This window comes from Nerophis lumbriciformis, linkage group LG05 (genome assembly GCF_033978685.3).
Source record: "Nerophis lumbriciformis linkage group LG05, RoL_Nlum_v2.1, whole genome shotgun sequence".
Lineage (NCBI taxonomy): Eukaryota > Metazoa > Chordata > Actinopteri > Syngnathiformes > Syngnathidae > Nerophis > Nerophis lumbriciformis.
Window position 1 is genome coordinate 17,450,717 of NC_084552.2, and position 16,881 is coordinate 17,467,597.

General features: G+C 40.9%; 2 protein-coding genes across 3 annotated transcripts in view; both read right to left on the bottom strand.

The window, feature by feature from the left end:
• Positions 1-1,220: 1,220 nt before the first annotated feature.
• Positions 1,221-8,138, bottom strand: LOC133606829 (G-protein coupled receptor 26-like). 2 transcript variants are annotated; one of them, XM_061961191.2, is made up of 3 exons: positions 7,359-8,138; positions 5,009-5,122; positions 1,221-2,531 (listed from the first exon to the last, which is right to left on the bottom strand). In XM_061961191.2, exons 1-3 carry the CDS (start codon positions 8,021-8,023, stop codon positions 2,297-2,299), a joined length of 1,014 nt encoding a protein of 337 aa, XP_061817175.1. In that variant the 5' UTR covers positions 8,024-8,138; the 3' UTR covers positions 1,221-2,296. The 2 variants fall into 2 exon arrangements, with proteins under 2 accessions (XP_061817175.1, XP_072769220.1); XM_072913119.1 differs by lacking the exon at positions 5,009-5,122.
• A 7,901-nt stretch (positions 8,139-16,039) lies between these two features.
• The window catches only part of trmt44 (tRNA methyltransferase 44 homolog), a 29,049-nt gene continuing 28,207 nt past the window's right edge, over positions 16,040-16,881 (bottom strand). The window contains exon 11 of the mRNA XM_061961189.2: positions 16,040-16,844. Coding sequence (XP_061817173.1) covers positions 16,615-16,844 — 230 coding nt within the window. The 3' untranslated portion in view covers positions 16,040-16,614. The remainder of the gene's footprint in view (positions 16,845-16,881) is intronic.

The following is a 16,881-nucleotide window of genomic DNA, read 5'->3' on the forward strand; positions in this document are numbered from 1 at the left end:
GGTACATGTAGACTGCAATATAATGGCAGTCACACACAAGAGATAATGTAGACTGCAAAATGACTCAAATAAACAACACCAACATTTTATATGTTCCATTGAAAATACAGAACATTACACACGGCGCTCAAAAATCTATTAAACTGTTTTAGTACGACTTCAGTAAACTATGAAGCCACAGCGCTTGATGGATTGTACTGTGCTTCAACATTGGAGTTTTATTATGGTGTGTGTATAAGGTAAGACTGGCGTTTTGTTTCGCAATATTATGCAAAAGCAACTTTTCTTACCTTCTGGTACCTGCTGATCTGTATTTGGGATCTGCATAGGTCCTGAGAAATTGCGCGCGTCCGCCGTAGTCGATAAGCTTCTTCTTTTTCTCTATCTTCTTGTTATGGGACATTCATCCTCCGCTGTTGCCATTTCTAATATAAAGTAGTGTAAAGTTCTTACTTATAAACTCGCCATGAAAGCACTAAAACATACCGGTGTAGTGAGTTTACATTAATTACCCAAAGAACTTTAGTTATTAGAGAGTTCCGGTTGGACCATTTTTCACGGGACACATTTCCGGCGGATGAGGAGATGCTGCTCCGTTATTGATTTAAGTAAAGTCTGAATGTCATTGTGGAGGGGGCGTGGTCCACGAGTCTCCTGCGGGCAGGGCATGTGCAGGTGAGTGGATACCTCAGCTGGAACGAGTTATCTAATCACCTGTCTCTTTATTAGCAGCGTTGGTGACCGTGAGGAGGGGAGGGAGAGCCGAAAGGCAGAAGCAGCAGGCGGGCTGGAAGAAAGAAAAAGAGACTGAAAAGAAATAAAAACGAATTTTGCAACCTGGAAACTGGGCTTGGCCATGATCTGTTGGTCCTCAAGAACCCCCACAACACAGTGCGTGTTACAGTCATTAAAGCAGTTAGCTCCATCTTTTGACACTTTTTCCACTCCCGTCCTTGCACGCTACACCGCTACAACAAAGATGACGGAGAAAATACGCTACCAAAGCGACCGTAAGAAAAGAGACTAGAAGATGATCTGTAAAACATCATCTATGCAACATTTTGACCAAAGAACCACCATGCGCCCTATGGTCCGGAAACTACGGTAATCATGGTGACTCATGTCAATACAGTACTATCTAAATAAAAAACTATTGTTAAGTAAGAATAAATGACAATAATTACCCAATCAACAGGTTTTATTGCACATTAGCCCTGTTAACTAGTCACATGTACAAAGAACAGTAAACGGTATTGATATTCATATTCAATCTGGCACTAAAACAGTTTTGAATTACAGATGATACATTAATGCCCTTAAGACAAAAATACCAAAAAGCATAATAACAAACCTAATATTCCAACTTTTAATGGACTTTTTAAAACAAACCGTGACTAAAAAGCTGGCCAACTGACCTGGAGGATATTTTGGTGGGGTTTCCTGACAATACATAGTACATTCAACATACCCTTGAATGGCCTACTTTTAAGGAACTATTGTATTATATATGCTATTATATTAGCAGTTTGGTAGGTTTTCTTGACAGAATCCTTACTATAATCAAAATATTTAGGAAAACAATATCAACAAACAACCATAATAACCTTATTATGCCCTTAATTAACATTTTTAACTGAACAGCGGCTTTTCAAGCCAGTCAATGACCCTTAAGGATTTTTTTAAAAGCATGTTTTGATGTATTTTTCTTTATAAAATCATAAATATAATGAAAATACATGCAAAATGACAACGATGATCATTTCAAATTGGTGTATTTATAAATCAGTTATACTTGCTATTTATATTTTTGAAGTGATCTGATTACTAATCAAAATGACATAAAAACACAAAACCACGGTTTTGGGGTAAAATATGTGCACTGTCCTTTTTTTGGTTGGAGCAGAGTTCAAGCACCGTTTAAAAATTTCCAATTTGGAGCAAATATCAGATCCTATGAAAAAATCACAAGACAGCTACCGTTCATGAGAATTTTGGACTGAACAGTGACTAAAAAGCCAGCCGACGAACCTTAAGTCTTTCTCGGAAAGCTACAGACCGTTGACTCCACAAAGGAGCTCCCAAAATTGGTGGTCCCAAAAGTCCAAAAGCTTGGAGAACAATCCCATAACTTGTCTGGTGGAATGGATTCATAATCAGAGCGGCCAAAGACTCACCCCCCCCCCTGTTTTCTAAAGTTGCCATCGATGCCATCAGTCTGGCCTTGGCCGACTCCCACGAACACCTCGCTACCCACTAGAGGTTTGTTTTTATTTTACCGCCACGCAGCTACGGGATGCTAGCTGACCCTCTGCAGGCAATAGTCGCTCTCCGTGTCCAGCGAGCTGTTATGGTCCGATGACGGGAGGTTGCGACGGAGCAGCCGGTTGAAGACGCGAAGCGCTACCTTCTTGTACTGCTGGCGCAAGAGGGAGTAGGCGAAGGGGTCTGAGGCGGCCTTGCTGTACGTCAGGCACTTGCTGATGATGCCCCAGCGACGGTTAACATCCACAAAGGGGAGGAGCTCCACTAACCTGAAAAGAAAGGAACCGAGTCAGTCTAGGCAAAAGTAAATTTTCAAAAATTAATTTGGTAAAATAAAGCTACCGTATTTTCTGGACCATAAGGCGCACCGGATTAAAAGGCGCACTGCCGATGAGTGGGTCTATTCAGGTAATTTTTCATACAGAAGGCGCACCAGATTATAAGGCGCATTGTAGTGGTCATATTATGATTTTTTTCTAAATGCAAAACACTTCCTTGTGGTCTACATAACATGTAATGGTGGTTCTTTGGTCAAAATGTTGCATAGATTTTGTTTTACAGATCATCTTCGAGCCGCTTTCTGACAGTCGCTTCAGGATGCGCCGTTTTGTGGGCGGTCTTATTTACGTGGCTCACCTTCGACAGCGTCTTCTCCCCGTCATCTTTGTTGTAGCGGTGTAGCGTGCAAGGACGGGAGTGGAAGAAGTGTCAAAAGATGGAGCCAACTGTTTTAATGACATTTAAACTTTACTTAAATCAATAACGGAGCAGCATCTCCTCACTCGTGGCTCAATAATGCAACAACAACGCCGGAAATGTGTCCCGTGAAAACCCGTCCGACAGGAACTTTCTAATAACTAAAGTTCTGTGGGTGAATTATGTAAACTCACTACACCAGTAGTGTTTAGCGCTTTGATAGCGAGATATAAGTTAGAACTTTATTAGAGATGTCCGATAATGGCTTTTATGCCGATATCCGATATTTCGATATTGTCCAACTCTTAATTACCGATTCCGATATCAACCGATACCGATATATACAGTCGTGGAATTAACACATTATTATGCCTAATTTTGTTGTGATGCCCCGCTGGATGCATTAAACAATGTAACAAGGTTTTCCAAAATAAATCAACTCAAGTTATGGAAAAAAATGCCAACATGGCACTGCCATATTTATTATTGAAGTCACAAAGTGCATTCTTTTTTTTAACATGTCTCAAAACAGCAGCTTGGAATTTGAGACATGTTGTCCCTAAGAGAGCAAGAGGAGGTTGAGGTGGGGGTCGGTAGGGGGTAGCGGGGGGTGTATATTGTAGCGTCCCGAAAGAGTTAGTGCTGCAAGGGGTTATGGGTATTTGTTCTGTTGTGTTTATGTTGTGTTACGGTGCGGATGTTCTCCCGAAAGGTGTTTATAATTCTTGTTTGGTGTGGGTTCACAGTGTGGCGCATATTTGTAACAGTGTTAAAGTTGTTTATACGGCCACCCTCAGTGTGACCTGTATGGCTGTTGACCAAGTATGCCTTGCATTCACTTATGTGTGTGAAAAGCCGTAGATATTATGTGATTGGGCCGGCACGCAAAGGCAGTGCCTTTAAGGTTTATTGGCGCTCTGTACCTCTCCCTACGTCCATGTACGTCCTAAATTTTACTTTTTGAAACCCATCCATCCATCCATTTTCTACCGCTTATTCCCTTCAGGGTCTCGGGGGGCGCTGGATCCTATCTCAGCTACAATCGGGCGGAAGGCGGGGTACACCCTGGACAAGTTGCCACCTCATCGCAGACTTTTTGAAACCGATACCGAAATTTTTTAAACCGATACCGATAATTTCCGATATTACATTTTAAAGCATTTATCGGCCGATAATATCGGCAGTCCGATATTATCGGACATCCCTAAACTTTATACTACTTTATATTAGAAATGGCAAAAGCAGAGGGTGAATGTCCCATAATAAGAAGATAGTGAAAAAGAAGAAGCTTATCGACTACAGCGTCGACACGGACTACAGTGGCGGACGTGCGCAAATATTCAGGACTTATGCAGATCTCAAATACGCATCAGCAGGTACCAGAAGGTAAGAAAAGTTGGTTTTGCATAATATTGTGAAACAAAATACCAGATAATATGTCTGCCAATGGGTGCCATTTTGCAGTCCTTATACACACACCATAGTAATACTTGTATCTCTTACTACGGTAGCCGTAATGGGCCGACAATCCATCAAACGGTGCGGCTTCAAAGTCCTACTAAAACGTTTTGACAGATTTTTGAGTGCCGTGTGTAATGTTCTATATTTTCAATGGAACATTTAAAGTTTTGGTGTTGTTTACTGGCGTCATATTGCAGTCTCCGCGTATCTCTTATGTGTGACTGCCATCGTATTGCAGTCTACATGTATCTCTGTGTGACTGCCATCTACTGGTCACACTTATCATTACACCATGTACCAAATAAAATTGCATCGAGGTCGGTAAGCACAACCAGAATTATTCCGTACATTAGGGGCACCGGGTCATAAGGCGCACTATCGCTTTTTGAGAAAATTAAAGTATTTTAAGTGTGCCTTATAGTCCGAAAAATTCGGTAAATACAAGTGCTGTTAAAATCTTTTTGAATTGTGATTAATCCCAGTAAACTCAATTGAATTTAAAAAAATATATATATATTTTGAGGAAAAATGCACATTTTGGCATGTTTTTTAATGCTATATAAAGAACAATCCAAATCTTGAAGGGTACCTGGTGATCACATAGGGAGCAAAGCAGACAAGGAAGGAGCCGATAAAGATGCTGATCTTCTTGGTGGCTCTCAGTTTCCGCCTCTTTTGCTCTGCAACACATCGCTGCTTCACGCTGAAAAAATAGGATTTATATTTCACAATCAAATGAAGACACTTGGACTTACACTTGCGTGGTCTCTATGGCATGTATTTAAAAACTAATGTTTTTTTTAATTTAATTGTATGGGTTTTAATTGAGATATTATGGGAGAAACGTCTAGTTTTATTAGAATTGTATACAGTATAGTTTTTTAAAAAATACCATGGAGCCCTGAAATGTTCTTATTTTGTAAATTGTTTGAGTTCAATTGCAAATTAAATGATTGATGTTATTTGTGCATTCTAATGTAGATCAGAACTTTGCCTGTGTTTATTTAGATTTTAATTCAGTTGTACATTTTAATTTACATTATTTATTAGTGAAGGATTTCACTTGTTCTATATTTACACTAAACATCTATTTTTGAGCCCCACAATGCAGTATTAATATTACAAAAATGCAATCACATTCCTAAATATAAACACCCCAATGACACTGCAAACGTGTATTCTTGGTGATCTGCATCAATTTAGTAACGTGTCATCAAAGAGTAAAAATGCATTTATTTAAATAAATAGATAGATAGTACTTTATTGATTCCTTCAGGAAAGTTCCCTCAGGAAAATTAAAAAAATATGCATCATAACAAAAAGGGTAATACTAAAAAAATGGATAGATGTTGATAGTCCAACTCATACTGACTGGTATACACAAAAAATATTGGACACAATGTGTTGTCAAGCTAATGAGATGTGACGCAAGTGTAAGCCTATTGTTCATTTTTTAAATGTTTTTATTTTATTTTTTATAAATGGCTGTGATTACAATGTCAATGAGGGATTTCTAATCACTGTTATGTTGGAATTCTTATTAATATCGATACTGTTGTTGATATTATTTATTTTAGTTTTGACTACTTTTGGATTGTTTTGTGTCATGCTTGTGTGTCCTCTCAATTGCTCTGTTGATTGCTATTCTGAATGTTGCTATAAAACCGGGTTTGGTTTTGGAATTGGAATTGTATTATTGTGGTATTGTTGTGTGTTATTTTGTTGGACTGATTAATTTAAAATATAAAACAAATAAAACAAAATAAGGGTCCAGCACCGCCCACAACCCCGAAAGGGACAAGCGGTAGAAAATGGATGGATGGATGGATGGTATTGTTGTGTGTTATTTTGTTGGACTGATTAATAAAAGCATTTAAATAACAAATAAAACAAAATAAGGCTCCAGCACCGCCCACGACCCCGAAAGGGACAAGCGGTAGAAAATGGATGGATGGATGGTATTGTGGGCAGCACGGTGGAAGAGGGGTTAGTGCGTCTGCCTCACAATACGAAGGTCCTGAGTAGTCCTGGGTTCAATCCCAGGCTCGGGATCTTTCTGTGTGGAGTTTGCATGTTCTCCCCGTGACTGCGTGGGTTCCCTCCGGGTACTCCGGCTTCCTCCCACCTCCAAAGACATGCACCTGGGGATAGGTTGATTGGCAACACTAAATTGGCCCTAGTGTGTGAATGTGAGTGTGAATGTTGTCTGTCTATCTGTGTTGGCCCTGTGATGAGGTGGCGACTTGTCCAGGGTGTACCCCGCCTTCCGCCCGATTGTAGCTGAGATAGTCTCTAGCGCCCCCCGCGACCCCGAAGGGAATAAGCGGTAGAAAATGGATGGATGGATGGTATTGTTGTGTGTTATTTTGTTGGACTGATTAATAAAAATAAATAAAAATAAATAAATAAATAAGGCTCCAGCACCCCCCGCGGCCCGAAAGGGACAAGCGGTAGAAAATGGATGGATAATAATGATAATAATATTACAAAAATGCTCACTTCTTGTTTTTTTATTTTATTTTTTTACTTTTTTGGTGATTAATTTTACAAATAGATACATTTCTGTCAAATTGGATTGTGGAGGTTGTATTCAAATATTTTGGGGGTAAATTTGGATTCCTTTTTTTTTTGGTATTGTTTTATATGGAAGAGATTATTTTTTTCTTTTTTATTAGTTGTATGTTTTGTTTTGTATCAATGTAAACATTAAAAAGCGTAGCATTTTCTCCATATATTTTTTTAGCAATATTCTGCATACAAACAATTATAGAACTCCAAATGGCAAAACATCCATCTCCTACCGCTTGTCCCGTTCGGGGTCGCGGGGGTGCTGGAGCCTATCTCAGCTGCATTCGGTTATATGCTATATGTTGATGACGTCATTGAGGTGCCAAGTTGCGCAAAAGTGACCAAAAGTCCCTCCCTGGCGCAGGACTTACTTCGGGTGGACGTCCACCAGCAGGAACAGGGTCTGCATGGTGATCACGTCGATCCTCTTGCAGTGGAACCTGGCCACCTGGAGCACTTTCAGGTAGGTGACGCACAGCGTGAGGAGCGACAGCGCGAAACTTCCGGCGTGAAAGACCGCGGTGAAGACGGCGAACTTCAGCCGGTCGCCGCCGCCTCTTTGTAGGATGCACGACGCAAACGCGTCGCTGTAGCGCAGCCAGGAGAAGAGCAGCGCCGTGAGGGAGAAGGTGAAGGAATGCATCCAGGAGTAGCACACCATCACCGCTGCGTCCTTATAGCGCATTTTGGAGGAGTAGCTCAGCGGGAAGACAACCGCAATCCAGCGGTCGATGCTGAGCGCCGCCGTGCTCAACATGGCGTTGGCGGTGAGGAAGGTGTCCATGAAGCTCACCGTGCTGCACCAGCGGTCCCCAAAGGGCTGCTGACGCCGAATGATGCCGGCGGTGGTGGCGGGCATGTTGAGCAGGGCAATCAGGATGTTGCAGAGAGACAAGTTCATGACGAAGACGCCGGGGACTTGGCGGCGGATCTCGGTGCTGTGGAGGAAGCAGAGCAGCACCAGCGCGTTAGAGAGGAGCGAGACGAGAGCCACCGCGACGAGGAAGGCGGCGGAGAGAACATCCGGGAGGTCCATGATGTCCCACCCCGGCGCGGACGAGGAGGATGAGCCGCTGGAGGACGGGGACTTTCATGGGTGCTGACCAGCGTCCTGAAGGGTGACGACACACGTGGTTACCCCTCCCCCTGGTGGTCTGTTCCTGGTCAGGGGCCCAGGGCTGCTCTCCCTAAGGTCAAAACGCGCTGTGCGTAATCATCCCCGTATGACGTGGAGCGCATGTCAGGTGTCAGTTATTCATTTTACGCAAAAGTATTCCTCGAGCCCAGGGGTCCCCAAACTACGGCCCGCGGGCCAAATACGGCCCACCAGCATCAGAAATCCGGCCTGCGGGAAGATCTAAGTTATAAAAATATATATACATATATATATTTTTTTTATCATTATTTTTTTAAACCTGTCCTTTCTAATCCATTATCTACTGCTTGTTACTCTCCGTGTCTCCTAGCTGCTCAGGCAAATCATATTGTATAAAAATGCATTTTCCCATCGTTAACGTGGCAAGTGCGCGCTCTTTCAGTCAATTAGTGCGCGAGGAATATATATATATATATATATACACACATACACATATACAGTCGTGGTCAAAAGTTTACATACACTTGTAAAGAACATAATGTCATGGCTGTCTTGAGTTTCCAATCATTTCTACAACTCTTATTTTTGGTGATATAGTGATTGGAGCACATACTTGTTGGTCACAAAAAACATTCATGAAGTTTGGTTCTTTTATGAATTTATTATGGGTCTACTGAAAATGTGACTAAGTATACATAAAAGCAATGTTAATATTTGGTTACATGTCCCTTGGCAAGTTCCACTGCAATAAGGCACTTTTGGTAGCCATCCACAAGCTTCTGGTTGAATTTTTGACCACTCCTCTTGACAAAATTGGTGCAGTTCAGCAAAATGTGTTGGTTTTGTGACATGGACTTGTTTCTTCAGCATTGTCCACATGTTCTTAATGGGGTTTAAGTCAGGACTTTGATTGATTGATTGAAGCTTTTATTAGTAGATTGCACAGTACAGTACATATTCTGTACAATTGACCACTAAATGGTAACACCTGAATAAGTTTTTCAACTTGTTTAAGTCAGGGTCCACTTAAATTGATTCATGATACAGATATATACTATATTATATACATACTATCATCATAATACAGTCATCACACAGGATAATCATCAAGAGTATATACATTGAATTATTTACATTATTTATAATCCGGGGTGTGGGATGTTGGGGGGGGGGGGGGGGGGTAAGTTTGGTTGATATCAACACTTCAGTCATCAACAATTGCATCATCAAAGAAATGGACATTGAAACAGTGTAGGACTGACTTGGTAGGATATGTACAGCAAGTAGTGGACATAGAGAGAGAGATCAGAAAGCATAAGAATAAGTATCTACATCTGATTATTTACATTTGATTATTTACAATCCGGGGAGGTGGGATGTGGAAGGGGGAGGGTGTTAGTTAAGGGTTGAAGTTGCCTAGAGGTGTTCTTTTAGTGCGGTTTTGACTTTGGGAAGGCCATTCTAAAACCCTAATTCTAGCCTGATTTAGCCATTCCTTTACCACTTTTGACGTGTGTTTGGGGTCATTGTCCTGTTGGAACACCCAACTGCGCCCAAGACCCAACCTCCGTGCTGATGATTTTAGGTTGTCCTGAAGAATTTGGAGGTAATCCTCCTTTTTCATTGTCCCATTTACTCTCTGTAAAGCACCAGTTCCATTGGCAGCAAAACAGGCCCAGAGCATAATACTACTACCACCATGCTTGACGGTAGGAAAGGTGTTCCTGGGATTAAAGGCCTCACCTTTTTTGGCCAAACAGCTACATTTTTGTTTCATCTGACCACATAACTTTCCTCCAGATGGTCTTATCTTTGTCCATGTGATGTCTGATGAAACAAAAATTTAGCTGTTTGGCCACAATACCCAGCGTTTTAACCCAATGCAGACCCCGAGTCAAAAAGTTTGGGGACCCCAATTTTAGGCAAAATTATTCCTCTAGCCTAGGGATGTCAAACTCAATTTCATTGAGGGCCACATCGCAGTTATGGCTGCCATCAGAAGGCCACTTGTAACAGCACATGTATGAATTTGCCTCTGGATTTCATTATTTATTATATAAATTACTTTAAGTAAAGTGTCGATTTAACAGTAAAAACATTACATTTACACAATTTTACTGTAAAATATAGTGTATTTTGTTTTGTTTTATTCTACGTTTTATGGTAAATGGAAAAAGAGTACCACTGTTTGGTTTTTTACAGAAAAGCTGTCATTTAAAACAAAATTTTTTGTTTTAAATGTGGTTTTTACAACATTTTTAACACTCATATACAAAAATAAGATGTGACAATGTGTTTTCTATTTTTAAAACACTTAATTCTGTCTCTAGAACATGTAATAATGCTTCTTTGGTCAAAATGTAGCCTAGATTTTGCTGTAAAGACCGATCTTCAAGACAATTATTGACTTTCTTAAAAAAGGGTTTGTTTTGAGAGGCGGAGTTGTTGGATACAAAAAACCCTCCTGACCACGCCCCCTCAGGCTGGCAAGACTTTTGTCCCCACCGAGGGAGTCTAGTGTACTACAGTAGTTGGTTTTGCTATGACCGTATGCAGACCTGGCTGCAGAAAATCATTTTAGGGGGTGCATTACAAAATTTTAGGGGGGGGGGGCTACCGAAAATTGATTCACACCGTGGTTGTGCGCACTCTTGTTAAAGGGGAACTGCACTTTTTTTTGGAATGCTGCCTATCGTTCACAATCATTATAAGAGACAAGAACAAAAAGTTTTGTTTTGTTTTGCATTCTAACATAAAAAAATATTAGCCGTACAAGCTAACTACAGCAAGAGATAAGCTAGTTTCTACGTCAGCACAAAACACATTTAAGTTTGTAATACACAACACTACGATAGGACACCAATCTGTACTGACTGAAAAACATGAACAATCATATTACAGTATCTGTAAAGTATTATTTCATGTTTTGTTTGTACACAGCTAGCCAGACAGTGTACGTACTGTAGTTGTAATAACACGCATGACGTGCTGCGTGTATCATGATCAATATTATAGTGACTCACTCGATGGACAGTTGTCTGCTTGGTCCAGCTGGCCGGGGATGCTTCCTGTTGATTTTAGGTAACCACTCCATTTATGTGGAAATAGCTTGGCTCCAAGTTCCAAACAGCTCAATTTTTGTTTCATCTGACATCACATGGACAAAGATAACACCTTCTGGAGGAAAGTTATGTGGTCAGATGAAACAAAAATTGAGCTGTTTGGCCACAATACCCAGCAATATGTTTGGAGGAGAAAAGGTGAGGCCTTTAATCCCAGGAACACCACACCTACCGTCAGGCATGGTGGTGGTAGTATTATGCCCTGGGCCTGTTTTGCTGCCAATGGAACTAGTGCTTTACAGAGATTACCTCCAAATTCTTCAGCACAACCTAAAACCATCAGCCCGGAGGTTGGGTCTTGGGTGCAGTTGGGTGTTCCAACAGGACAATGACCCCAAACATGCGTCAAAAGTGGTAAAGAAACGGCTAAATCAAGCTAGAATTAAGGTTTTAGAATGGCCTTCCCAAAGTCCTGACTTAAACTTGTGGACAATGCTGAAGAAAGAAGTCCATGTCAGAAAACCAACAAATTTAGCTGCACTGCACCAGTTTTGTCAAGAGGAGTGGTCAAAAATTCAACCAAAAGCTTGTGGATGGCTACCAAAAGCACCTTATCGCAGTGAAACTTGCCAAGGAACATGTAACCAACTATTAACATTGCTGTATGTATACTTTTGACCCAGCAGATTTGGTCACATTTTCAGTAGACCCATAATAAATTCATAAAAGCACCAAACTTCATGAATGTTTTTTGTGACCAACAAGTATGTGCTCCAATAACTCTCCATCCATCCATCCATCTTCTTCCGCTTATCCGAGGTCGGGTCGCGGGGGCAGCAGCCTAAGCAGGGAAGCCCAGACTTCCCTCTCCCCAGCCACTTTGTCCAGCTCCTCCCGGTGGATCCCGAGGCGTTCCCAGGCCAGCCGGGAGACATAGTCTTCCCAACGTGTCCTGGGTCTTCCCCGTGGCCTCCTACCGGTCGGACGTGCCCGAAACACCTCCCGAGGGAGGCGTTCGGGTGGCATCCTGACCAGATGCCCGAACCACCTCATCTGGCTCCTCTCGATATGGAGGAGCCAGATAATAACTCTATCACAAAAAAATAAGAGTTGTAGAAATTATTGGAAAATCAAGACAGCCATGACATTATGTTCTTTACAGTGTATGTAAACTTTTGACCACGACTGTATCTCTGCGTTTCGGCCTCTTGTCCACACGCAGACGAATACTTTTGTCTTCAAAAAACGACATTTACAAACGCTGGCCAAAGTGTACAGATCGAAAACTCTCCACTCAGCGTATGCATGTACACGGCACAAACGGAGACTTGTGCGCTGTCATTTCCAAGCTCAACAACACTGCCTTGCTGGCTGCAAACACACTAAAGAAGACTTACTGTATGTTTGAACGTAAACATGCATCTATTTTCACTCAACGTTAATAAAAAAGACATCAAAATGGGCTTTGCGACACTCCCACCGGCGCAAATGACAGTCAGCTGTTTTGGATATGATCGCTGTCGGACCGTCACCTGATGGGACAACTTTGCCAAGCAAGACTTTGTGCTCTGTGCCATAAGAAAGGTGCAACATTATCTTATGTTTTTATTCTTTGTTTAACGACAAATCATGAAATTAACTTACGTGTCTTGCTTCCAATTTGGTGATGATGTAAAGACTTGGTATCGGATTGATACCCAAATTTGTGGCATCATCCAAAACTAATGTAAAGCATCCAAACAACAGAAGAATACATTATTATTACATTTTAACAGAAGTGTAGATAGAACATGTTAACAGAAAATAAGTAGATATTAACAGTGAATGAACAAGCAGATTAATAATTCATTTTCTAACACGTCCTTAATAATTTTGACAAAATAATAGAATGGAAAATGACACAATATGTTACTCAATATGTCAGCAGACTAAATTATTACTAAATTGCTTCCATTTTTGTAGATGGAGATAGGCGCGACCGTGCTCGTGCGTAAAAAGAGACCAAGCAACTAAAAAAAAAACCCTAATGTAGCGTCCTCCTTGTAGTGTGTACTGATGTTAAAGACAATATACACTTCATTGCACATGTAATATATCACTATATCAATGATTAAATGCTTTATAATTCCCTTTAACATGCAAAATGGTTTCCTTGGCTCGTTAGTGCATGCTGATTTTAGAAATAATACCAAAGGGACAGGCGGTAGAAAATGGATGGTTGGATGTGGCGGTATAACTCGGTTGGTAGAGCGGCCGTGCCAGCAACTTGAGGGTTGCAAGTTCGATCCCCGCTTCCGCCATCCTAGTCACTTCTGTTGTGTCCTTGGGCAAGACACTTTACCCACCAACTACCAGTACCACCCACACTGGTTTAAATGTAACTTAGATATTGGGTTTCACTATGTAAAGCGCTTTGAGTCACTAGAGAAAAGCACTATATAAATATAATTCACTTCACTGCACATATAATCACCATGTTGCTGATTAAACATGTTATAATTCTATGAGTGTTGGGTTTAAGCAGCACGGGCATGCATTTGCTCTTTAATAATGTTCCCAGGGCTCTGTGTACGTTCAGGCTGGTTTTAAAGATAATGTACATGTCATTGTACGTCTAAACTCGATCAAAATAAACATAATAGGAGGTGTAATGCCACCAAGTCAGATATTGCTGCTTTTTTCAGGCTTCTGATTGGACAAAATGTGCATGACAGCAGGTGTATGCATTTGTGTGTTGACATAGACAGTTTACAAACTAAACATGTGTAGATAGAGATTGTTTTAACCCCAAATATGTGTTTTTGAAACTCTCCGTGTTTGTGTGGACATGGCCTGAGTGTCCCAATGATCCTCAGAGCTATGTTGTCTGGGGGCTTCAATGAAACAGACCACCCACTGGTGAGCCATAAATAAAAGACTAAAAGGACTGCTCTCTTCTCATTGGCTCAAAGCCATCCCCTTCTGCACATGAAAGGGACAACAAAGTGCGGCTTGCAGACGCCTGCAGAGGGACAAACGACACACTTTTACTTGACTTTTCAGTGCATGGCGGATGTCATGACTTTTTCATTGCACTCCATTCAGTATTTAACGCATTACATAAGACTGAGTCATGATAAAAATAAAAAAAATCTTTTAATCTTTAATTACGACTGACATGCAGCCATTGATTCATAAGTCTTAAATGGTTCCTGGAGAAAAAAAACATACAGTAGAGTAGCTTGATGACATTTATTAAAATAATATATTTTCTTATCCCTACATAGCACCGTTTTGCCATTCTTTCATTTCTGTGTTTTATATCTAATACAGAGTAGAATTCTTTATAATATATAAACATGCCCATTAGCTATTAGCGTGCAATCTGGTGAAGTGAAGTGAATTATATTTATATAGCGCTCTACTCTAGTGACTCAAAGCGCTTTTACATAGTGAAACCCAATATCTAAGTTACATTTAAACCAGTGTATGTGGCACTGGGAGCAGGTGGGTAAAGTGTCTTGCCCAAGGACACAACAGCAGTGACTAGGATGGCAGAAGCGGGAATCGAACCTGTAACCCTCAAGTTGCTGGCACGGCCACTCTACCAACCGAGCTATGCCGGCCCATAGCTCGGTTGGGGGTCTTTGCAAATCGGGTTGTTTTTTTTCCACAATTGGTAAATAAATGGTAAATGGGTTATATTTGTATAGATTTTCTAAGGTACTCAAAACACTTTGACACTATTTCCACATTCACACACTGATGGCGGCAGCTGCCATGCAAGGCCCTAACCACAATCGATCAGGAGCAAGGGTGTAGTGTCTTGCTCCAGGACACAACAGACTCACGCGACCAGGTTGGGAGGAAGCTGGGTATCGAACCAGGAAGCCTCAAGTTGCTGAGCCAAGAAAATGTTTTGTAATAGTTTATTATAACAATCAGAAAACTGCAACTTGTATTTTGTATTGTTATGACTCATCTTTTTAGTCTGTTTGCTCTGGTAAGGTTCCGTCTTTGTCTCATAAAATGTTGACTTGATACGTTTTCGCTGTTATAATTGTAATATTTGCATTTTTTAAAAATAAATCATAAAAATATATTCAAAAATAAATAAGGTTAAAACTTTCTCGTGTAATTATGAATTTATTGTTGAAGTATGCCTACTTTTTTCTTAGAATATTAGCATTTTATTATCATAATGTGACTTATAAATGATAAATGATAAATGGGTTGTACTTGTATAGCGCTTTTCTACCTTCAAGGTACTCAAAGCGCTTTGACACTACTTCCACATTTACCCATTCACACACACATTCACACACTGATGGAGGGAGCTGCCATGCAAGGCGCTAACCAGCACCCATTAGGAGCAAGGGTGAAGTGTCTTGCTCAGGACACAACGGACATGACGAGGTTGGTACTAGGTGGGGATTGAACCAGGGACCCTCGGGTCGCGCACGGCCACTCTGCCACTGCGCCACGCTTCCTCATAATAGGCTTTTTAATATTGCATCTTTCTTCTTGTACATTTGCGTTTTTCCTGATTTTATCACAAAGTCTCTTCTGGTGATATTCAGATTTCAATACCTTTGTGTCATAAAATTACAAATTGATATAAATCATAATAGGGACGGCGTGGCGCAGTGGAAGAATGGCCGTGCGCGACCCGAGGGTCCCTGGTTCAATCCCCACCTAGTACCAACCTCGTCATGTCCGTTGTGTCCTGAGCAAGACACTTCACCCTTGCTCCTGATGGGTGCTGGTTAGCGCCTTGCATGGCAGCTCCCTCCATCAGTGTGTGAATGTGTGTGTGAATGGGTAAATGTGGAAGTAGTGTCAAAGCGCTTTGAGTACCTTGAAGGTAGAAAAGCGTTATACAAGTACAACCCATTTATCATTTATTTATTTAAATATAATATTAGGTTTTTATTGTAAGTGAAAATGACAACTAAAATTATGCAAAAAAAACTATTGTAAAATTAGGAGAAAGTCCTTAAAACAAGTTGAAAAAAAAGTTGTGGTTTTGTAAAATTGAAAAAACTTATATTATCAAAAAATAATTTAACAAGAATAAAATTGTAATTCATCCTTCCATCCATAAGAAATGTAATTCCAAAACTAGATTCGTATCATTACTAGAAAGATTAATTGTTTTGTCATACAAAAACTTAAACATTTTGGGAATTTAACAGCAAGGGTTCACAGTGTGGCGTATATTTCTAACAGTGTAAAAGTTGTTTATACGGGCACCCTCAGTGTAACCTGTATCGCTGTTGATTAAGTATGCGTTGCATTCACTTGTGTGTTAGCAGAAGCCGCACATATCATGTGACGTTGGACTGGATGAAAAGCAGACGTGACTAATATTGGGAGTGCAGTGAAATTGGGAGTCTCCCGGGAGGGTTAGCAAAAACCAAGAGGACTTTTTTTGTTACTAAAAAAAATTCTGATGTTTAGGAATCACGTGAGTGTTAATGAATAAAATAGTCAAACGTCACGTTTGCTTTTCTTCGAAGATCTGTTCGAAGGTCGGAGGTCATCGTGTCCGTGAGCGAAGCTGCACTGCTGTGCCAGCAGGGGGCAGCCTTGAGGGTGGTGGCTGTAAAACCAGCAGGGACGTGTTTTGAGGGCACCCAGGGCCACAGGCCTTTTCTTGGAGCCCGCCCTCGGGTGCCTTCCGTCCCGCCAATCTCGTAAGTGAACGCTTCCTCCTTCCACTAAAAAAAGGAAATACAGCTTTTTTTCCTCTTTTTT